Here is a 23,984-nt window from a genome sequence, read left to right on the forward strand (position 1 = left end):
TACAGTCAGTGTATTTTCCAAAATAATAAATACAGGACAAAGATATTAAGGAGATGGAGGTGTCCATAAATGTTCTCATCTTATAATATTAACTCTAACGGGTCATGGGCAATATATGCTATATCATAATGCTATAAATGACTTGCAAAATAAGTGGCAGTTAAAAATGCACATCTCTGAGCTTGTCAAAATCGGCTTAACATTAAAAGTAAATAGCTTGTAGATAGATATATCAGCTTCATGTTAATTTGTCAAATACAAATTGAAATCAATACAAAAAAAACATGATTGAGAAATAGCATTAAAGTCAGGTGGGGGGTGGCAACAGAGGAGATGTGGAACAAGGGGTCTGCAGATTTTTCTCTCAGGTCTTGGTTTGCCATTGTCATTTCTGATGCCAAGGTCAGTTCCGTGTGGTCCATCCAGTTTCATTCTTTAGATTTTGTAGCAGTTTTTATACTACTAAGTGACTTTCTAGTTTGTTTCAGAGGGCAGTTAAGATTCCATCGTACTGCTATGGAGTGGAACCACATTAAGGCCAGAGCAGTTAAGAATTGCAGATTTTCTTCCTTAAAAATCTTCAGTGAACCAAATTTTTACATCAATGGCAATAGTTCCAAGATGGTCATAATTATTTAGACTAGCTTTCAAAGCCAGATTTATTGATCAATTGAATTTAAATTCCTCTCGTGAGGGATTTGAATCCATGTCTCTATAATATTTGTATGTATTTGTGTATTACTAATCCAGTGATATTACCACTACGCCACTGTCTCCCCTATTATTGCAAGCCAGCATGTTTAAAACTACTCTGATTGCTGTTAACAACCATACAAAATATATTTCTGGATTTTAAAAAATAAAATTCAGGTCAATTGTCGAATTTCTTTTAAATGTTAGGAGTTGGTAACAGATCTTTCGTAATTCATGATTTCTTTTAAAAAACCTTGAAATTTACATGATAGGTTCAAAGGCCTGTTCGACAGTTCATTCTCTGTCACTTGAATATATATTTATTCAGCAGGCATATATTCTAAAAAGGATTTTGTGGAACCCCATCGATTATGTCTTGTGCAATATCCTGAGCAACATTTGAAATGGCATTTACCACTTAATCTCTTGTAACCTCTTGTTCTAGATTTGAAGGAACGATGGACACCACATGACTTGCAGCTGATGAGTGATCATCAAGAATCTTTTAGTAGTCGGCCTCCATTATCATCTGTTTATTCTGGCAGAGACCTGAGGGAAGTAAGAGAAAATGATATATTGAACAAAGTGAGTATGGAAACTATGGTACGTTTTTGAGTACCAAACACGAAAGCATTATTTCCAAAACAAAAATGGGAAGTGCTGGAGAAACTCAGCTGCTTTGGCAGTGTTTGTATAGAGAAAAACAGTTAACATTTCAGATCCAGTCACCTTTGTTAGAACTGAAAGTAGAATTTATGGTGATGTTGTTCCATTTGCTCCCTCAGTCAAAGCAAAATGTTCAAAGACACAGTATCATGAGTTTTGAGAAGATTTGTAACTCAGGTTGAGGTTTTGGATGTAGGTTTGCTCACTGAGCTGCAAGGTTCATTTCCAGACGTTTTATTACCCTACTAGGTAACATCTACAGTAGGCCTCAGGCGAAGCAATGCTGAAAATGTCTGCTTTCTATTTATATGTTTGGTTTCTTTGGGTTGGTGATGTTATTTCCTGTGCTGAAGTCACTTCCTGTTCCTTTTCTCAGTGGGTGGTAGGTGGGGTCTAATTCAGTGTGTTCGTTGATAGAGTTCCGGCTGGAATGCCATGCGTCTAGGAATTCTCGTGTGTGTGTGTGTGTGTGTTTGTTTGAAAACTAGCCACCAGGATATATGAACACCAACTAGCCACAAAAAGCCACAAACCCTCTCTCATTAGTATCCTCACATACAGATGAGGAAGGACACCACTTCGACTGGGACAAAATGTCCATCCTAGGACAAGCCAAACAAACACACGCACGAGAATTCATAGACACATGGCATTCCAAGCGGAACTTTATCAATAAACACATCAAGTTAGACCCCATCTACCATCCACTGAAAAAAGAACAGGAAGTGACTTCACCACAGGAAATGACATCACCACCCCAAAGAAACCCAAACATATAAATAAAAAGCAGGAATTTTCAGCATTGCTTTGCCTGAGGCCCACTGAAGATGTTACCTAGTAGGGTAACGAAATGTCTGGAAATGAACCTTGCAGCTCAGCGAACAAACCTACATCCAAAACACAGTATAGTTTTACATCTTTCATCTTTTTACTGGGCCCTGGAGGGAGAGAGAACGATCGCCCATATACACAGGGGCGTGAGTTCTCTGTCTTCTCTCGAAGAATAGTTTCTTGACAAATTATACAGTTATATTACAGGGAGGAGTATCCAGATACGGCAACATACATATTGATCGGTTGACTGTTACAATCAGCGCGTGTCAACAGTAAAGATTAAGCTGTCTGCTACTGCACAATGAATATTGTTAACCTTAACTGGCTTCACGTAATGAATACGTTAAACTGACCTTACATACTGAATGCTTTTAATATTGTGAAATGTCTTTATGTAATGAATGCTTTTCCACGTTGCTAACCCATCACGCTTGCCTCCAGCACCCCATTGTTAACTGCAAGTTCTTATCTGAACTGAGTCATGCTCAGCTGAGCCTCTTGTTTCACAAAATTCAAAACTTAGCTCTTTCCATACCTGCTCATCCGTTATACACATTCTCAATGATAGTTGGATTGGGAGGGGTTGATGGGGTGGGAGTGGGAGGAGAGAAATAAAGAGAGAGAGAAGAGGGATAAGCAAGCAGAGTTTGCTGATGATAAGCTGAGAGACATGAATGCTGAGTAGAATGCCAATGGAAAGTGTCAATGGTTAAAAATGTACTGCAAACAACCAATAAAAAACAGGACTTTGGGATGTGGGGTAGGTAATGAAGGTAGAGGGTGTTCACATTCTGAAATTGTTAAATTCAATGCTGAGTCCTGAAGGCTGTCAGGTACATGGGCTGAAGAAGCCAAGCTTGTGTTGAGTCTCACTGGAGCACTATAGCAAGCCTGAGTCTGAAATGTTGGCATGAGAACGCCGATGATGTCTTGAAGTGGGAGATAATTGGAAGGATGGGGTCATTTTTACAGACAGAATGTAAGTGTTTTGCAAAGCAGTCTCACAATCTGCATTGTGTCTACAGAGTATCAAAGATCTCGTTTTGTGAGCAGCCAATACAGTAAACTAGATTGAATGGAGTACAAGTAAATTAGTACTTCACCTAGAAGATGTGTCTGGAGCCTTGAACAATGAGGGAGTAGGTACGCGGGCAGATGTTGCATTTTCTGCGTTTGAATGGGAAGGTGCTGTGGGGAAGTGTTGGGACTGGAGGAGGACGGGTCCAAAGTATCCCAGAAACAATAGTTAGTCTCTGTGTAATGTTGATAAGGGAGGGGAAGCGAATATGTGTCTACTGATGGCATGTGGCTGGAAATGACGTTATGATCCTTTGGACATGTAGGTGTGGTAGAAAGTGAAGACCCAGACTATTGTTGTGGGAGGGGAGGAAAGGGGTGAGGGCAGAAGTTTGGGAGATGGGTCAGACAGAGCTCAGGGCCTTGAATCTCTGTTGCATCCGTTCCAATGATGCTATCTTTCTCAAGAGTCCTCAGAAATATCCACCTTTTTCTTCAATTGAGGACTCCCTGGCACTGTGGTTTACAAGGCTGTCCGCTGACCCATTCCCTGTGTTTCAGTTCTTGCCCCCTATCCTCCTGCATTCAGGAGGGACCATTAACTGTGGGACACTCTGGCCCACTCCTCTTCCACTCCCAACATCCCTCTCTCAGGCACCATTCCCCTCCTCTGTAATTAGCATAAATACCACTCCTTCCCAACAATTTTCAGTTCAGACAAAGGGCCACTGGGCTCAAAATGTTAACCCTATTTTGCATTGTACAGACGCTGCTAGACCGGCTGAACTTCTCCAGCGTTTTCTATTTTTGATTCAAATTTTCAGCATCCGTGGTTTTTATTTTAAACATCATTTCTAGCTGTTCTTTTACTGTCTCATTTGAAATAGTAGTCTTTCTATGGAAGTAGTTAAATAAAAGTGTAATTACCAAGAATTTCTAAGTCTGAATATTCAATAAATATATTTCCACTTTTTAAAAGTAATTAATTTTATTGATTTTTATTAGTTAATTCAGCATGTAGTACATGCGTATGAGTTATTACAAACTTCTTTGAGAGACAAGCCAAACACATCAACACTTCTGATCATGTTCTCAGAATAAATGTGTAAGGGGACTTGGATAATTGCATTAAAACTGGACCACATAGGATTTATTGTATTAGACTTTTTAGTGAAATGGAGGCAATGGGTGAGCAATATTCTTTCTATTTTGAGACATATATTTGAAAGATTTTTATCTTCAGTTAAATGAGGAAACTTGTAGAAAAACTATTTTTTCTTCAACTTTAAAGAGAAACTCATTTGTTATTTTATTAATATAAGTATTCTTACTTAGTTTTTAAAGCCTCTATTCTGGATATTTTGGATTGTCACTAATGGGATGTACTCAGACGCAGTGTACACGCAAACAGAGGGAGCTGCAACTTAAGACCTGACCTGACAGCAACTTTATTTTTGAAAACAGAAGAAAGCAGGCTAGCTAGCAAATATAAACATAACAGACATTACTGAAATATTATATTTTAACATTAATATGTTGAAAAAACAACGGACATGTCTCCGTTTTAAGACAGGAACTAGTCTAGTGATCTCATGCTGAAACCAGAATTCTGTTGCTGGAATAGCTGACTTTACGTGTCTGAGTAGTATTCATGTCTGTGAAAAAAACAGAATTAAATCAATTTCTATTTTGACAAGGATGAAAGGAACAAATAATCAAGAAGGTGGCACGGTGGCACAGTGGTTAGCACCGCTGCCTCACAGCGCCAGAGACCCGGGTTCATTTCCCGCCTCAGGCGACTGACTGTGTGGAGTTTGCACGTTCTCCCCGTGTCTGCGTGGGTTTCCTCCGGGAGCTCCGGTTTCCTCCCACAGTCCAAAAGATGTGCAGGTCAGGTGAATTGGCCATGCTAAATTGCCCGTAGTGTTAGGTAAGGGGTAGATGAAGATGTAGATGTAGGGGTATGGGTGGGTTACGCTTCGGCGGGGCGGTGTGGACTTGTTGGGCCGAAGGGCCTGTTTCCACACTGTAAGTAATCTAATCTAAAGAAAAGAGTTTTCTAATTGGAAGATTTTTCACTAATGTAAGGTTCACAAGAGGATGTTATGTTATGTCCTGTATTACCTCTGCTAACTTATGAAAGAGCATAAGAAAGAAAAATAAACTTAATCTTTTTATGTTTCGCTTTTAGCTGACCTGAAATGCACATAAATTTCAATTTAAACCAATGAATAAAACTTTTATTTGCATACTCTGCAGAGTGATAACAATAAACCACGTGAACTTAGAGTTGAAGATTGATTCCTTTAAATCTGCTACATCTAAACTATACAATTAAAACAAAAAACTTTTTTTTAACTAGGGGATTGAACCTTCAAGAAGTGGACAATATCACAGTTATCTCGAAGAAGGTAAAGCTTTCCTGTAGCATTTGAATTTAAGCTGTATTATTTATTTATTGGTATTACTTGCTTAAAGCATTGTTTTTTACATTTAAGACCATAAGATGTAGGAGTGGAAGTAAGGCCATTTGGCCCATCGGGTCCACTCCACCATTCAATCATGGCTGATGGGCACTTCAACTCCACTTAACCGCATTCTCCCCGTAGCCCTTAATTCCTCGAGACAACAATAATCTATCAATCTCTGCCTTGAAGACATTTAGCGTCCTGTCCTCCACTGCACTCTGCGGCAATGAATTTCACAGGCCCACCACTCTCTGGCTGAAGAAATGTCTCCGCATTTCTGTTCTGAATTTACCCCCTCTAATTCTAAGGCTGTGTCCACGGGTCCTAGTCTCCTCACCTAACGGAAACAATTTCATAGCGTCCACCCTTTCCAAGCTATGTATTATCTTGTACGTCTCTATTAAGTCTCCCCTTAATCTTCTAAACTCCAATGAATACAATCCCAGGATCCTCAGCCGTTCCTCATATGTTAGACCAACCATTCCAGGGCTCATCCGTGTGAATCTCCGCTGGACACGTTCCAGTGCCAGTATGTCCTTCTTGAGGTGTGGGGACCAAAACTGGAAACAGTACTCCAAATGGGGCCTAACCAGAGCTTTATAAAGTCTCAGTAGCACACCGGTGCTTTTATATTCCAACCCTCTTGAGATAAGATATTTCCAATATTTGTTTATTCAAGACAAGAAGTACACAGATTTGTGTAAACAATTTGAAAATTCAATGAGTAGCAATCTTGAATTCATGCATCTTAAGTCTGTGGTGGACTGCTGCAGCTTCCTGCTTTTTCGTAGAGCAGTAAAGATTCTGAAGAATAGTTTCACTTCCGTGGCGTTGCTTGCAAGTATTGCAGGGGCATAGGTTGTCTTGGATTGTAGCAGACCATTAACATTTGAAATCACAACAGCGATGAATAACCAGATATAAATCATCATAGGTTTTATGGAGATGTTAGTGAGTGGTTATATTCCTGACCTAGTAATCAATAGCCTTGGGGATGTGGGATCAAATTTCATACTGCTGCTGCTAATTCATAAATGCCCTTTAGATAAGGAAATGTACAAATCTTACCAAGTTGTGTCTACATGTGACTCCAGACTCAAAACATTATAGTTGACTCTTAACCATCCTCTGCAATGGTCTATCATACTGCTCAATTCAAGAGCAATAAATCTTCGCCAGTAATGCTCTCAACTCAAAATAAGAAAAATGGAAATTGTTTTAGATTATTATTGATTATTCTTTCTCAATCAGTTAACTTTGGTCTTCACCCATCTCCAAAGGCTTCTCATTCTCAGCTTTTTTAAACTGTAAACTTTAAGGGTCTTCTTCCCATGATGTAGTTTTATAGGATGTTCTGAAGGTACATATATCTTTTTTGATTCATCTTTCTCTAAAAGCTTTCCTCTTTTATCATTGTTAATATGGTTCAAAAATATATTACTTGTTGTGGATGTTCATTGTTTGGTGAAATTGTTATCACTGAAACAGTGTTATCATGATGGTCTTTCTACCTTCAATGATCAAATATTGATAGGCTCATTCTGGTTGCTGTGCATGAGCAAGGCATCAAAGCTGCTCAAAAGTATTCTGCCAACCTTCAGGCAAAATTACTGTGCACCAAAATCACCAAAAATCACTTGCTCTTTGTTGTAATTTGATAGCATTAAAAGAAGCCCTACATTTAAGTATTTTTTCTCATACTTGCTACGCAGCTAAGTTGTGGGATGTTACAGGGCAAAAGTGAGGACTGCAGATGCTGGAGATTAGAGTCAAGATTAGAGTGGTGCTGGGAATGCACAGCAGGTCAGGAGTCCTGATTAAGGGCTCCTGTCTGAAATGTTTTTCCTGCTTCTCGGATGCTGCCTGACCTACTGTGGATTTTCAGCACCATTCTAATCTGTGTGAAGTTACAGTCATGTATCAGGTGTAATATTCAAATTGTGTGTAGAAAGATCTGTTCTTTGTGATATTGATAGTGGGAGAGCTGTTGGTTAGAAACCAGGAAATCTCCCATATTATGTAGTGACAGGGAATATTTAACATTCCCTTTAAACATTGACTGCCAAATGTAATAGTTATGTTAAGTATTTTGATTTCACCCCCTATCATATAATTTGGAATATTATTTTTAATTTTGCACCTAACTATTATAAAGAATTGAATGAAAATACTATGTTATAACTTATGAAGATCAGAATATATTCATGTAATTTGGGGAATATTTGTAATTGTTTAATCATTGCTGATATTTGCTAGAAGTATTATTGTAGGATATTTTCGATTAATCAAAACAAAAAAAAATGATAAATACATTTTTACAGGGAAGAATTGCATACTTTTTCCAAGTACGGAACCAACCCAAATAAAATGTGTTAATTTTCAAAGGACAACCATTTGAATTAGTTTAATTACTTTTGTGGTACTGCAAAAATCGCTGGCCATCACTGTGTTTTTACTGGCACCTTTATTCATGATTTTGATATTGAAATATAATTTGGGTTCTGTTTTAAGCCAATTAGAATGCCATAACATTTATCCTGTTCCAAAATGGAGAATTAGAGAGAGAAATAGGTTTCAAGCAATTTTTTTTTTTAGAAGTCCCATCTTTATCCAATTTAATTTTTACAAAATGCACAATAATGCATTTGGTTAGATATAACACTTTAAAAGGCTAGAGAGTGGGAAATTAAAAAAAGTACATCTAGACAGTCTTTTGAATAATTTCTACTTAAAACTGTTTCTTGAGCATTTAGTTTTAGTTTTGGGTTAATAGCAAAATAGTTATTCCTGATGTTTATGTAGCTTTGTTATGATAGTAATTTTTTTAAACCTGTATTTATAAGTGATCAAAAAAAATTAAAATTCAAAGGAATTCAGAGTTTTCCTGAAGCTATTGAGATTCTAAACTTAAGACTTCATGCAGACTAGAAATACAAAGTTAATAACCTAAAGACAGTTTTAGCTGTAGAATAATTCATGAGTTTAATTCATTTGTCTTTCAGATGATAATAAAACCTATCACTCACCATCTCGCTCCTCTCTACGTTCTGTTGGGAAAAGTGTTTGTAATCGATCCAGGGAAGGATTCAGAGTAACGTTTTCAGATAAAATTCTGGATTCTAGCACTGATGAAAACAATATCCAGAAAAATTTCATGAATTCAGATTTGCAGTATGACCCTGTGTGTAATAAGAAGGAAAGCTTGCTTCAGACCAGAGAAAGAAATCTTACAAAATACACAGATACTTCTATGAAAGATTCTTCAGCAAACAGTGACATAAACAGTATAATATCACATGATTATCACAAGCAATTAAACACAGATATGAAAGCGTATCAATCCACGCTGGAGCCTCCGAATTCTTATTTAAACTGTCAGACAGATAAAGCAAGCATTGGAACCCACAATGACAGATCGTTTAAACTTAATTCAGGTAATAGAAATGTTACCCTTTGTAGTTTTGTTTCTTTATTTGCCAATTAGTTGTAGCCTGATTTTTAAATTTATTTCAATCTACTTTCTATTAGATCAGTAGTGTTTAAGTAAGCTTTGTACAGTTTTTATTACTATGGATGTTTACCACCAGGGTATTACTTATGTAAAGAAATGGTTACCAACTTTTTGTTTAAGCAGTTTTTTTATTCACAATTTCTCTTTTAAGGGGAAAGTATATGGAGTCAATCTGCCCCATATCTATCTAGATCCCCCCATACTGGATAACAAAGTTGAGGAAAATCAAATCAAGATCAAGAAAATGTGTTGGAATGATATTGAAATGTTATTAATTTCAAACAAAAACTCAAAAGCACTAACAGAATTAATATTTGCACAACTTATCTGTGACAGTGAAGACTTTATTCCAAACATAGATATAATAATTTTCCTTTACCTTATAGTGGTTAGGAGATGGTGGGTTGGGAGGGATATGCTACTATTTGAGTAGCACCAACAAGAGAGGTAAAATATTTCCTTCTTCCATAACCATGGTTCCTGCCCACTGTGGTTGACAGAGCCCTTAACCGCTCTGACCTATCACCCATGCTTCCACCCTTGCCCCTTCCCATCACTCACAACAGCATAATTGTGTCCCCCTCATCCTCACTTTTCATCCCACTAGCCTCCACATTTGAAGGATTACTCATTGCCATTTCAGACGACTCCAGCAGAATGCCACCACCAAACACATCTTCCCCTATCTGCATTTTGCAGAGACAGCTGCCTCTGGGACACCTTTATTCCTCATGAAGGGCTTTTGCCCGAAACGTCGATTTCGAAGCTACTTGGATGCTGCCTGAACTGCTGTGCTCTTCCATCACCACTAATCCAGAATCAGGGACACCCTAGTCCATTCTTCAATGACAATCAACACCATGCCAACTTGCTCCTTCCCTGCTTACCACCCAAAGGACTAAAAGTATTTTCAGATGAAGCAGCATTTCATCTGTAGCTCCTTCAATCTGGTCTGTTGCATTTGCTGCACTCAATGTGGCCAACACTACATTGGAGAAATCAAAAGCGGACTGGATGACTGCTTTGTAGAACACCTCCAGTCTGTGCACAAGTATGACTCTGACCTTCCCGTACATGGTCATTTTAACACCATCCTGCTAGCATGCCATGTTCCAGCAAAGCACAGCAAAAACTGGAGGGACAACATCTCATCTTCAGACAAGGCACTTTATAACCTTCTGGGCTTAATATTGAGGTCAACACTTTCAGATTGTGAACTCACTCTAATTTCTTTTTTTTAGCTTAACTTGCTGCATTCTCTGTCACCATATTCCCCTGTCCAACCCTGAACTCCCCCCAACAACGCCCCAAGTGGGGCCATCTGTTTTTCCCAGTTTGGCAGGTAGACACACCATTGTTCTGCTATTCTCACAGTCTGATCACTTAATCTGCACTATCAACACCCTTTCTCCCCCAGCACTCCATCCCCACACTACTGCATATAACTACACATCAGCTCTGATGAAAAATCATATAGACTCAAAATGTTATCTTCCTCTCTCTCCAAGGATGCTGCTTGATCTGCTGTGATTTCCAGTATTTTGTTTCAGGTTGTACATTTGCTCGCTGAGCTGGTAGATTTATTCTCAGATGTTTCGCCATCATGCTAGGTAACATCATCAGTGACCTTCCACTAAAGTGCTAGTGTTCTGTCCTGCTTGCTATTTATTTGTCTTGGTCTGTTGTAGTGGGTGATATCACTTCTGGTTCTTTTTCTGAGAGGTTGATAAATGGGGTCCAAATTGATATGTTTGTTAATGGAGTTCCAGTTTGAATGCCAGGCCTCTAGGAATTCCCATGCATGTCTTTGTTTGGCCTGTCCCAGGATAAATGTAATGTCCCAGTCAAACTGATGTCTCTCTACGTCAGTGTGTATGGATACTATTGATAGTTGGTCATTTCTTTTGGTGGCTAGTTGGTACTCATGTACCTCAATGGCTAGTTTCCTGCCTGTTTATCCAATGTAATGTTTATTGCAGTCCTTGCAGGGTATTTTGTATATGATGATCTTTCTGCTGGTTCTTGATACGGGGTCCTTTAAATTTATCAGGAGGTGTTTGTGTTGTGGTAGGTTTGTGCGGTACTGTGATACCTAGGGACCGGAGTAGTCTGGTCATCATCTTCAAGGTGTCTTTAACATATAGCAGAATGGCTAGAGGCTCTGGGTGTGTTGTCTCTTCTTGTTTAAGTCTGTTATGTTGGAATCAATGGACTGCACTCATCAGATACCAGTTGTTCATGGTAATGGCAGGAAACTAGCCACCAGGATACATGATCACCAACTAGCCACCAAAAGACATGACCCAATTATCACTAGTATCCATACACACAGACGAAGAGGGACACCAGTTCAACTGGGACATCACATCCATCCTGGGACAGGCCAAACAAATGGGAATTCCTAGTGACCTGGCATTCAAACTGGAACTCCATCAACAAACATCTCGACTTGGACGCCATTTACCAATCTCTCAGAAAAAGAACTGGAAGTTTTATCATTCTCCACAACAGATCAAGACAAATAAACAGCAAGCGGGGCAGAATACCAGTGCTTCATCTGATGTTACCTAGTATGGTGATAAAACATCTGAGAACAAATCTACCAGCTTAGCGAGCAAACTTACAACCTGATTCACAATCTGAGCTACAAACCTTCTCCAATTTTTCTTTTCAGTACAGATTCCAGCATCTGCAGTAGTTTGCTCCTATTTCAAATGAATGTTGTGTAATGCGTTGATTGAAAAACAATTGAGTAAAAATCGAAGTGCATCCAGCAATATAGTGGAGGCACAAATTTCAATATTCAGTGCATCAATATGATGTAATTTTCCATATATACATAGTTAAGAAAGGATATTAAAGGAATATAGTGCATTTATCCACTGTATGTATTGAATAGAAAAACACATTGACATTAAGGAAGATCCTGATTGTTTGCCCTCATTTTTTTTCTTAATCTGTCCAGACTTGAAAACAAGTAGCACATATGGAATCAGAAAAAATACCTATGTAGATGATGGTGCTAGCAGCCAGAGATCAAAAATGACTTCTAGCAGCTTAATACCTCGTCATGGAACTTCATCATCTGACCACTTACTTGATCGGCAAAGTTTGGTTTCACCCGCCAGTTCTTTCACATCCCTTTATTCCAATAGTTCAAAGAGAGGTTTTATTGACCATATGAGTGCAGAATTTACAACCAACAAGAACTTGGAGAGACAATCACAACTAACTACCACCAATGTAGAAAACTTTGAGTCTAAGTTAGAACCGAAGAAAACAAGCAGTTTAAGCTCACTATCGTGCATACAGCCAAGTTACGATAGGAAGGTAATAAACTATACTTAATAACCTCAAAAATATTTATTCTGAGCTCACTTCCTCTTAGTGTACACACAATCAAGTTTTTCTCCAGCATTAGGCGATTGATACAATTACATACTCCACTCACAACACTTACCACCATGTTCCTTGTCACTGACCTTGCTATGGCCCTGAGATTTTGTCATGAGGAGAACAGGAACTTATGCAGTCTAATCCTCAGGCCAGATGAAGTCTAGTATTTTTCTAAACTGTAGCAGTGACTGTCCTTCAAAATAATTAATTGACTATGAAATGCTTTGATATGTTTTGTGTTTCTGAAAAATTCTTTTCTCTTTAATTTGATTGTGTTCCTTGCCATACATGAAAGAAACAAAAAATGTTGAAAGTGCGCAGCACAAATTGGTCACTGTCCGCCAAAGAGAACACAGATGAAATTTTGAGTTATTCTATCATCAGAACACACATATATAGTTGGTCACTTTCTAGCCATAGATTTTTGATGAGCATTTTGTTCTTTCAGGTTAGTAAATCCATTATATTGTACAAATTAACCTGTGCTATTTTTCAAATATATTTCTAAACATTTAGCCATTTCCCAGTTTAGAATTTTCACATTTGATTATACCATGTCCCACAACTATTTTAAATTGATGATATTATGATTGGTATTCCACTAAAACATGTCCGCCTGTGCTCTTTAGTCCTCAGAATTAGATCTAACACAGATTCCTTGCTTGTTAGACAGGAAGGAAACTGATCAATAAAGCTGTCTTCCATATGTTTTAGGAATTCCTCTCCCTCTTTGCCCTTTAAATTGTGACTATCAAGTTCACATTAAAATGTTTGAAATTCCTATTTATCAGTGTTTTACAGCTCTTGTACAGTATCTTCCTGTAATGTGCCTGAAAATCTGCTCTTTACTTCCTTCTCTGTTACCTCGTATTAAACTCCAGAAGTTATAGTTCCTTTGTTGTTCTTTAATTCTAACTAAATGTATTTTATCTTTAACCCTTTGATCACTACTGCCAAACTCCTTTTTTTGTTACTTTCACCATCTTTGGTTATTCTGTAGCCAAAAAGATTAATTTTCATTTCTCTTTCTTTTTGTGTCAGGCTTTGTTATTGACTCAATGGCAACTTGTGCCCCTGACACATTAAACTTACATCCCACACTATATGTGCATTTATGCACATGCTCCCCAAAGCTGACTTAGACAATCACATGTTTAACCCTGGTCTATCAGCCTCCTTTTTCTGAACTATTCTTTAACTCTTATTTTGTCCTTCTCATGCACTTGTGAACTTTGTTTCACTTGACAAATATTTTGTCTTGGCTGCCCACCCTACAATGTTAGTTCACTTTCCCAAAAGGATATTTTTCCTGATCAGCTAAGATGGATTTTTTTTTATCTTGAACAAATTCCTCTTACATCAGGAATGTGAAGCCCACTTTCCTGCACCATTTTTCCAAACCAAGCATAATTTGTTTTAGCTTACTAATGCCATAGTTACTGTTGATTATTGCTGAACAACCTTTCTTAGGCAGATAGCTAGCTAACACAAATGTGAAGTTTCATTCCTTCAGTATTATTATTTGATATTTTTAAAATTTAGTAATATTGTAGTTTTATTTTTTCTTCTCTTGAATAGATCTTTGTTTTCCACTCCCCTTTACATTTCTCTCTCTGCTTCAGATGGTACTGTTCATTTTACAGTTCTTCAATCAGATTCATTAGAAAGATACACAGTTGCTTGTCTCATTCAAACATATAGAACATAGAACATAGAACATTACAGTGCAGTACAGGCCCTTTAGCCCTCGATGTTGCACCCCCTGTCATACTAATCTGAAGCCCATCCTACCTACACTATTCCATGTACGTCCAAATGCCTGTCCAATAATGACTTAAATGCACTTAAACTTGATAAATCTACTACCGTTGCAGGCAAAGTATTCCATACCCTTACTACTCTCTGAGTAAAGAAACTACCTCTGACATCTGTCTTATACCTATCTCCCCTCACTTTAAAGTAGCAGATACCCTCCCAACTCCATCTCCCACTTACAGCAACTCAGGGTACATGATCTCCTGGAAATTAAATGGGCAACAGTCAGTCTGCTAGATCTATCCAAATTGTTTATACATGTAAAATGACATGCCAAATCATCATGTAACCAAAATTAGAACCGGTCATTTTCAATGTGCTTTCAGTCTAAAGGTGATAAATGCAAATATTAACATACATTATAAAACAAGCATTTCTATATTTCTCCCTCCACTAGCAAACAACACTGAATAAATTGCATGAAGTAGAGGAATGTGGAGATTATCGTCCTCGAACGCCAGCTGGGCTCAGTTGTAATTTCTCTGCGAGTGTTTCCTCCCTCTTGCTGAATCTACTTGATCTAGTAGATCAACATTGGAATGGTTCAAGATCCCTTCAGTCAAACCAAAGATTTCTTAGTAAGCTGGCTACTTTGCTTCTTTTTTGCCATATGTATTCATGTAGACTTTAATATAGAGACTTTGAAATCAAACTAGATGTTTTACTTCAGGTGGCAATATAATTTGAACAAAATTTTGCTTTTTAATGTTTAGTTATTTTCCTGGAAAAATCTTGAAGAGGAAATTGCATTTTGGTGATTATCAGGGAATTACATTTACAAATTTCGTCATGTTATATAATGTAAACTTTACTTCATAATCTTCAATATTTTTGGTTTTTTAACAAATTATTTATGTAATTCTGAAAAGACTAACAGATTAACAATACTGAAGGATACTAAAGCATTAGGATTTAGATGAAATGGCTATGCAGATTTCTTGAGATATTGAAATTTTGATTAGACAATTCAAAAACCATATTGCTGTGATGATCCTACTAATTTTAGCACAGCAGGAAATAATTTGTCATCTTGCTCAGTAAATTGTTATTTTTGCTCACTCATGGTGATGATGCGGCAAACTGTTTATTTGAAGGAGTAATATTGCAAGATTTACTGTGATTTTGTTTATTGAAAACAATTCTGAAATAAACCAGCTTGTTGTTTAACATTCATCCCCGTATCACTGAAGTGATATCAGACATTAGCTTTTGGAAGCTTAGAGAAGTGCATCTGGCCAATCGTTATCTAGCTTATATAAAAGGTTTCATTAATCATGAATCATACTAATTGTGTTTACTACATACTGGGCAGTAAAGGCAAACTAATTGTAAAGGAATGCCACCTCTAATGTTGAAATTTTGTAGGGTTGATTTGGGAAATTTTATCATTATGCCATTACAGTCTGAGATTTTGTACATGTTTAAATATCAACATTCTTAAAACATAAGATGAAAAAAATCGAAGTCAAACCAACCTTATAACATCTATCAGAATTCATATCCTATATTATGAACTTCAAAAAAATATAACTTTTGATGATTAGGTCATTTTCCTAGGGTCAATGTCTCATTAAATTACAAGAGCAATAATTTGTATGATGCCTTTAACTTAGTAAAATATTCCACGGTGCTTCACAGGAATATTTATCACATAGCATTTGAAACTGAGTCAAATGAGCATATATCTGATTAGCTGATCATATGCTTAGTTAAAATGATGCATTTTAAGGAGTATCCTAAAGAAAGAAAGAGAGGAGAAAAGTCGATGCAAAGAATTACAGAGTTTAGGGTCTTGACAACTGAGGACAATGCAACAATGATTTGGGCAATTGAAATCTGGAGTGTTCAAGAAGTCAGAATTGGAAGAATACAGAAATTGGAAGTTGGACTGGATCATCAATGGAAAATCCTTGGGGTTAGGTATGATACCAAGGTTTGAAGAAAAGTCAAATCCAATCTCAATCAGCAGTTGTGAAGGAGTGGAATTGAGTTAGATGCTCGAGAACATTTTGTGACAGGTCCAAGAATAATTTATTTGGTGAAAATGTCTGGTTTTGCTGAGAAGCTAATTTCGAGGTGAGAAGCTAGTTTAGTGAAGAGGTTGGAAGAGGTAATGGGAATGTAATGTTAGCATATATGTAATAACTGCTGCAGTGTTTTTGCACAATATCATCAAGGCAGTAAACTGATGAGAATTAGGGTGCTAAGAATAGATTTCAGGGAACGCAGAAGTATCATCAAAGGAAGCCTTTGAGGCTAATTTTCTGGCTCAGATTGTATAGCTAAGAATTGAACCAAGCAGGTATAAACTCACCCAGCTGAATGATACTTAGAATAAGTGTTGGGTGGGGTGGTCAACTGTAATAAAGGCTATAGACAGGAAAACAAGTCTGAGGAAGGATATTTAATTTTTGTAGTTACATATCATACATTTTGCGACTTTATTGAAAGCTGTTTTGGTACTGTGGTAGGGAAATCTTTATTGGAGGAGTTTAAAGTTTTTTGGAAAAATGAGAACCAATTTAGGAAGATGCAATTCTTTCAAGGACGATGGAGAGGAAACTGAGATTGGAGATTGAGATTGTAAGGATAGAGAGATCAAAATTTGATTTTTGAGGGGAATGGTGGTGATAAATTTTAGGGAGGCAGGACATATAGCTCTCATGCCACTTGATACTGTTTTAAAAAAAACACTTTGGGGAGGGGGGGGATCCAAGATGGCGGTGATCTGAAAAATCTGCTTTGCTGTGCTCTGCATCTCAGCTCAGGCAAAGTAGCACTTTCACCCTCCCCGCCTGTTATTTTTGTGAAGTTCGGCATTTAAAGAGCTATAGAATCTATACAAAATTTTACAAAGTCTGTTCTATTAAAGAAATATGACAAAAGGTAAAGGTTCGAGTAAGTCCGCAACACACGGGACACTCACTGGAGATGCCGGATATGCCTGTGGCTGCAGTTGCAGCCCCCTCCACTGGTGTGTCAGAGTGACTCACTCGTCAGGCTTTGGCTACAGAGTTTACGAAACTCCAAGAAATGATTGAGTCGTCGATTGAGGAGACGTTCCACCATGGGCTGGATCTGATCTTGGCCATGCTGCACAAGCACGAGGAGCAGCTGGAAGGCCTTGGATGCTGAATGGAGGAGGTTGAACGAAGGACGTCAGCTTTGGAGACAGCGATCGACTCTTCAAAGCAGCGGATTTGAGCTTCTGAGAAACAGGTCCTTAACTTACTTGAATAAATCGATGATCTCGAGAACAGAGGTGGGCGAAAGGATCCCCACCTCATGGGGCTGCTGGAGGGAGTAGAAGGTGACCAGCTAGTGCATTTCTTTGAGAGCTGGCTGCTGCAATATCTTGGCTGGATGAAAGTTGAGAGGGCCCATGCGTCGCGGTGTGTAGGCCTGGTTCAGACCAGCACCCTTGCACGGTCCTAGTGTGACTCCACAGTTACAGGGACAAAGTTAAAGTTATGGAGGCCTCCAGAATGAAGGGGAAGGATCCACAGGCCTTGACATATGAAGATTCCAGGGTAATGTTCTTCCAGGACTTTTCTGCGGCTGTGATTCGTAAAAGGAAGTTCTTTGGTGAAGCCAAGAGAAGACTGAGAGACCTTGGTATTCAGTATTCTTTGAGAAATCTGGCGATGTTTCATTTCACTTATGATGGGTCTGTGCGCTCATTTGACTCTTCAGAAAATGTGAAAAACGTTTTGGACGCTTTAAAGTAGACTGGATGACTTAAAGGATGTGGACAATAGTCTCTCTTTATTTTTTCTTTTCTCTCCTTTTCTTAAAGTGTTGCTGAATTTTTTCTGATATCAGTGGGGATGGGTAGAGTGCCTACTTTAATTTCCTTGTTAATTTTTTTCTTTCCTTTTGTGGCTTGAGTTTGGGATGTGGCTCAAGCTGGAAGGAGTTATGAAGGTGTTGTTGGGATATGTAAGTGCTCCCTGTGGGCAGGAGGTGTAGAGTTCATCACTAAGTGCCTTATGTTTGGTTTAGTTTGTTGATTTTTTGTGTTTGTAGTTACTAGTATGTTAGTTGTAATAGCTTTAGTTTATTTATTTTTTAGACTTTGAGTTTTTTTTTGTTTGTGCTCAGCAATTAGTAAGTCAAATTCTTCCTTTTTGGATGTTGTTATAGAGACTTATGGCTAATTGTGTCCTCAGATGGTGAGCCATTCACCAGTTAAGAGGAAAAAGGTGCTTTCAAGTCTTAGGGTAGACCTTGCCCTTTTGCAGGAGACACATCTTGATGAGAAGGAACATCTGAAATTGCAGCAGGGTGGGTTTGATGAGGTATATTTCTCCTCTTTCAACTCTAGGACTAGGGGAGTGGTCATACTTACTCGGAAGAATCTTCCATTTAAGTTGGTGGATCGGATTAAAGATGAGTATGGGCAGTTCGTCATTCTTAAAGCCTCAATACATGGAGAAGAGTATGGTATTTTGAATGTTTATTGTTCCCCAGCACATCCCCTTAAATTTTGATGAATGCATTCTCCAAACTGTTGGCTCTTGCTCCGCAGCAGGTTATTATAGACAGAGACTTTAATTGTCTTTTGGATCCCATGGTTGACAGAAAGCCTAGAGGCCCCTCAACACTTGCTTTACAATCTAAGCAACTAGTGGACTTGTATGTGGAATTGGGAGTGGTGGATGTCTGGAGGTGTCTCCTCCCCACGGGTAGGGAGTTTGTTCTTTCCTAATCTGCACAAGTGGCGGCACGGTGGCACAGTGGTTAGCACTGCTGCCTCACAGCGCCAGAGACCTGGGTTCAATTCCCGACTTAGGCGAATGACTGTGTGGAGTTTGCACATTCTCCCCATGTCTGCGTGGGTTTCCTCCGGTTTCCTCCCACAGTCCAAAGATGTGCAGGTCAGGTGAATTGGCCATGCTAAATTGCCCGTAGTGTTAGGTAAAGGGGTAAATGTAGGGGGATGGGTGGGTTGCGCATCGGTGGATCGGTGTGGACTTGTTGGGCCGAAGGGCCTGTTTCCACACTGTAATGTAATGTAATGTAATCTAATCTAAGTGTCACACTAGGATGGATCTTTTCTTAACCCCTGTGTTATCCTTGGATTCGGTAACATTTTGTACAACTGGACCATGCTGCAGTATACTTAGAGATTGGGGTTAAGGGCAAGGTTACAGGCTCTCAGCACTGGCGAATGGATCCCTTTATTCTTAAGGACAGTAGGTTCATTGAATATTTCTTAAGTGAATTTAAAGTATTTTTAGCCACCCATTCGGATACAGCCAGGAACCTGTCTATTCTTTGGGAGACTACTGAGGCTTGTGCAAGGGGGATAATTATTTCTTAATCTGCCAGTCAAAACGACAGAAGGGGGAGCAGCAATGCCTGCTTGAGGCACGGCTAAAGACAGCTGAGAAGGCATATTTTGATAGGCCATCGGAGGTTAAGCTGCAGCGGGTTACAGCTTTTTGGTCCACCTTGAATTCCATGCTCACGCAGACAAGGAAGGAACTTCCTTTTGCAAAACAAAGACTGTTTTGAGCGTGGTGACAAGCCGGGCAGGTATCGAGCATATCTTGCCAGGAGAAAGAATGTCCCCCCCCAATCCATTACCTCAGTTAGGGATGGGACTAGGCTGTTTACTTGTGATTCAAAGAAGATCAATGTTACATTTTGGAAATTTTATTTGAACTCTCCCATTCTGAAAATTGTGAGGATGTTTGGGTTAAGATGGAGTCCTTCTTTAAGAACCTGGATCTTCCAGATGTTACCTCCGAATAGGCATCTTTCCTTAATGCCCCTTTAACAGTACAAGAGGCTATGAAGCAGAGTGGGAAGGTGCCTGGCCCTGATGGTCTTCCTAGCAAGTTTTACTGAGAATTTATAAATATATTGTCAGGGTCGACATTAGACATGTGTAATTACTCGTACCGCCACGAACACCTCCCTTCACCCTTAAGAGAGGCTAATATTTTTCTTATCCTTAAGAAATGGAAGACCCCGGAGGAATGTGTCTTCTATAGGCCAAACTCACTTTTAAATTCTGATTTTAAAATCTTGTCCAAGGTTCTAGAGTTAAAATTGGAAACGGTGCTGCCTTCCATTGTTAAAGACAGCCAGACTGGTTTTATAAAAGGCCGTAGATCTTCCAATAATGTCAGGAGGTTACTGTATATGATTCAAGCGTGTCAGCAGCAGTCAGTTCAGGGATTAGTGATCTCCTTGGATGCATAAAAGGCATTTGATCAGGTCAAGTGGCAATATCTTTTTTGTACCCTTGAACGATTTGATTTAGGGGAGGTTTTTATTAGGTAGGTAAGGGTCCTCTATAGTGATCCTCTGGCAGTGGATCTCACCAATGGTGTGAGATCTAGTAATTTTAATATCTGTAGGGGCAGTTGGTAAGGCTTTCCCCTCTCACCACTTCTTTTTACATTGGTGATTGAGCCACTGGCAGAGGCTAAGTGCAGGGATTCTAATATAGCTGCCCTAGAAATAGGATCAAAATCGTGGAAGATCATGTTATACTGGATAATGTTCTTGTCTGTTGAATTCAGTGGTCTCAGTACCCCATTTGATACAATGTATCAAATGGGGTTCCTTTTCAGGTTATAAGATTAATTTCTCAAAATCGGAGGCTATGCCTATGGTGGGGGGGTGGGGGGGGGGGGCGTCTTAGGAGAATATCTGATGTGGAAAGTGAATCACGGTTCCCCTTTAAACAGGAACAGGAGGGTTTTCTTTTGTTTAGGCATCTTTGTTACTCCTGTTTTTGATCAGTTGTTTAAGGCCAATTTTGCCCATTTGTTTGATAGGATTAAGCAAAATCTTCAGTGATGGGAGGCGCTTCTAATATCCTGGCTAGGCCAAATAGCTCTTATTAAAATGAATGTCCTTCCCCATTTGCCATACTCTATACGAATGCTTCCCTTAATTTGTCCTAGGCATTCCGGAGACTTAATGGTTGGTTTAGTTCCTTTATCTGGCGTCATAGGCGGCCTCTTATTAAATTGCAGTTGCCCTATAGATTGGGGGCAGTGGACCCTTTCCATATTAAAAGATATCAACTAAGTTCTCTTTTACCTTCTGTTAGTGACTGGGCTTGTGAGGATCTCGTGTCAAATGGTTAGATATTTAGGCAAAATATCCTCTCATTAGCCTGTTGTTTTTAGATAAAATGAAGATAGTTATGGAATATTGTCGTAATCTGATAATTATTAATACTGTCAAAGCGTGGAGAGCAAAGCGGCAGAGGGAGGGTAACAGATTCAAAACATCTTTTCTTACCCCTATAGTTGGTACGCTGGGTTTTCAGCTGGGGATAATGGACCCCGGATTTAAACTTTGGGCAGCTAGGGGAATCTCTTTTTTTGGGTGATTTATTTGAAGGTGAAATAATGATGTCCTTTGACCAAATAACCCATAAGTATGGTTTAGCTAGCAGAGACCTTTTTTGTTTTTTTCAGATCAAGTGGCCTTTATTCAAAATGGACCACGGGGGGAATCCAAGATGGCGGCAGTCTGAGTGGTCTGCTCTGCTGGGCTCTCTGTCATACCCCTGAGCAAAGTGGACCTTTACACACACCCCCCTTTTCAACCACCCCAAGGAGAAAAAAGTATTAATTTAAACTTACTGTTTATTTTGAGCTGCTGAAATCACCTAAGACACCTTCAGGCCAGGATGAAGACCAGTAAAGGAAAAGGGCCTAAAAGAGGACAGCAAACAGGCCATTCCCCTACTGTATCAGAGTGTTGCAGCCAGTACTCAGTCTCCCTGGACAGCCCCTTTGGATCCAGCAGGACAGCAGTACTTACTCTTGGAGTTTGCTAAACTCTGAGAGTGGATTCAAGCAACAGTGGAACCACTGTCTGCCATGCTAAAAAAGCATGAGCAGGAAATGCAACTCCTGGAACGAAAACTGGAGGCAGTGCAGGAAAGGACTGCGGCATCAGAGACCTTGGCTGAAGTCTTGGGAGGAGCGACCCGAATGCTGGAAGATCAGGTTTGGGTCCTCCAGGATCAAGTTAATAATCTAGAAAATAAAAATAGAAGAAAAAACTTACGGATCATGGGCCTCCCGGAACATGAAGAATGCGAAGATCTCACTGGTTTCCTGCAGGGATGGCTCCCGAAGTTTCTGCAGTTTGAGTTGGAGTTGGGCCTGGTAGGTGTGAAGCAGGCCTACTGGATCACAACACGCAGGGCCTGGCTGGAGCAGCGCCCCTGTATGGTCCTAATGCAGCTCCTGTATTATAAAGAAAAAAAGTTAATAGTGGAAGCAGCAAGAAGATTGGGAAAAGAACTCGCAAGAGTTAATGTATAAAGGTTCAAAGATAATGTTTTTTCAAGATTTTTCAGGAGCCCTGGTCAAAAGGAGAAGAATATTTGATGATGTTAAAAAAGAATTAAGGAACTTAAACATCCAATACTCCATGAGATACCTGGCCATGTTGCATTTCACCCAAGGGGGAGACGGCATTTAACTTTGACTCCGCTGAAAAGACGAAGGACTTTGTGAAATCTTGAAAATGAAGGACCTGAGTTGGGACGGGAGGGGAGGGGGCATTATTGTGAACATTGGTTTGGGTTTTTTTTTCATTTACCCCCCTTTTTATTTCCCTTTCCCCCTTTCCCATTTCCCCCTTTTTGTTATTATTGGTTGTACATGTATGGTTTTGTTGTAAATTTGTTAAATTGGAACTATTTTATATATCAGTCGGCCGGGTAATATTTAGGATTTTTTTTAATGCTGTCTCTTTGATGTTGCATTTGGGGTGACTATATTCATGACTAAGACATTTGGGCGGGGAGGGGAGGAGGGGAATGGGTATCCACTGTTTCAGAATGTAAATAACAACTCTTTATTATTTGTGAATTGCCTGGGGCTAGGGCACGGCCTCAGGTAGTGGGAGTTAAGATGTTGATAGGGATTGGGAAGGGTGCACCCTATGGGCGGGGGGGGCGATCCAGAGCGAATGGGGGATTATTTGGGTATTTGTTTCAGTTAAATGCAGTGTTTTTTTTATATGTAGTTGTTTCTATAGGAATAGTTCTCAGATTTCATAGAGTTAGTATCTTTGTAACCTGTCATGCCTCAGATAAGTTCCTTCCTTCTGGGAAACCACGGGCTGTCCTAGATGACCATGGCTAGTGATTTGTTCAGGTGGTGCACCTGGAAAATAAAAGGGAGTCATTCTCCTGTTAAAAGCAAAAAGGTCTTGTCGAGCCTTAGAAAGGAAAGGGTGGATATTGCCCTGCTGCAAGAGACACACCTAACTGACAAGGAACATTTGAAACTACAGCAGGGGGTTATGACAAGGTGTTTTTCATCCTTCAGTTCTAAGAGTAGAGGGGTAACTATACTGATAAGAAGGAACCTCCCCTTCCAAGTAATGGAGCAGATTAGGAATGATCATGGAAGGCTTATTATTTTGAAAGCCCTAATACATGGAGAAGAATACGGTGTTCTAAATGTATATGGTGTTCTGGTATGTCCCCTGACGCACCATCTTAAATTTCTAATTGATGCAGTGACTAAATTAATGAATCTTGGGGTTCTTGATGAGATTTTAATCGCCTTGTAGATCCAGAGATTGACAGGGTGCCA

At 39.2% G+C, this 23,984-nt stretch overlaps 1 protein-coding gene and 1 long non-coding RNA gene across 4 annotated transcripts in view; one reads left to right on the forward strand and one right to left on the reverse strand.

The window, feature by feature from the left end:
• LOC140453084 (leucine-rich repeat-containing protein 36-like) overlaps positions 1–23,984 on the forward strand; it is a 96,370-nt gene that overhangs the window by 36,253 nt on the left and 36,133 nt on the right. For 2 of the 3 annotated variants that reach the window (XM_072547476.1, XM_072547475.1), the window contains 5 exons: positions 1,139–1,278; positions 5,573–5,621; positions 8,681–9,112; positions 12,155–12,519; positions 14,798–14,978. In XM_072547476.1, coding sequence (XP_072403577.1) covers positions 1,139–1,278; positions 5,573–5,621; positions 8,681–9,112; positions 12,155–12,519; positions 14,798–14,978 — 1,167 coding nt within the window. Of the gene's footprint in view, positions 1–1,138; positions 1,279–5,572; positions 5,622–8,680; positions 9,113–12,154; positions 12,520–14,797; positions 14,979–21,842; positions 22,479–23,984 lie in introns of those variants that run through there. The other variant, XM_072547477.1, reaches the window with a different exon arrangement.
• On the reverse strand, positions 930–22,532 carry LOC140453085 (uncharacterized). The gene is made up of 3 exons (XR_011952296.1): positions 22,441–22,532; positions 8,705–8,857; positions 930–1,242 (listed from the first exon to the last, which is right to left on the reverse strand). It is a non-coding gene; the product is annotated as an uncharacterized lncRNA (long non-coding RNA).

The sequence above is a fragment of the Chiloscyllium punctatum genome, chromosome 26 (assembly GCF_047496795.1).
Source record: "Chiloscyllium punctatum isolate Juve2018m chromosome 26, sChiPun1.3, whole genome shotgun sequence".
In the NCBI taxonomy this organism is placed as follows: Eukaryota; Metazoa; Chordata; class Chondrichthyes; order Orectolobiformes; family Hemiscylliidae; genus Chiloscyllium; species Chiloscyllium punctatum.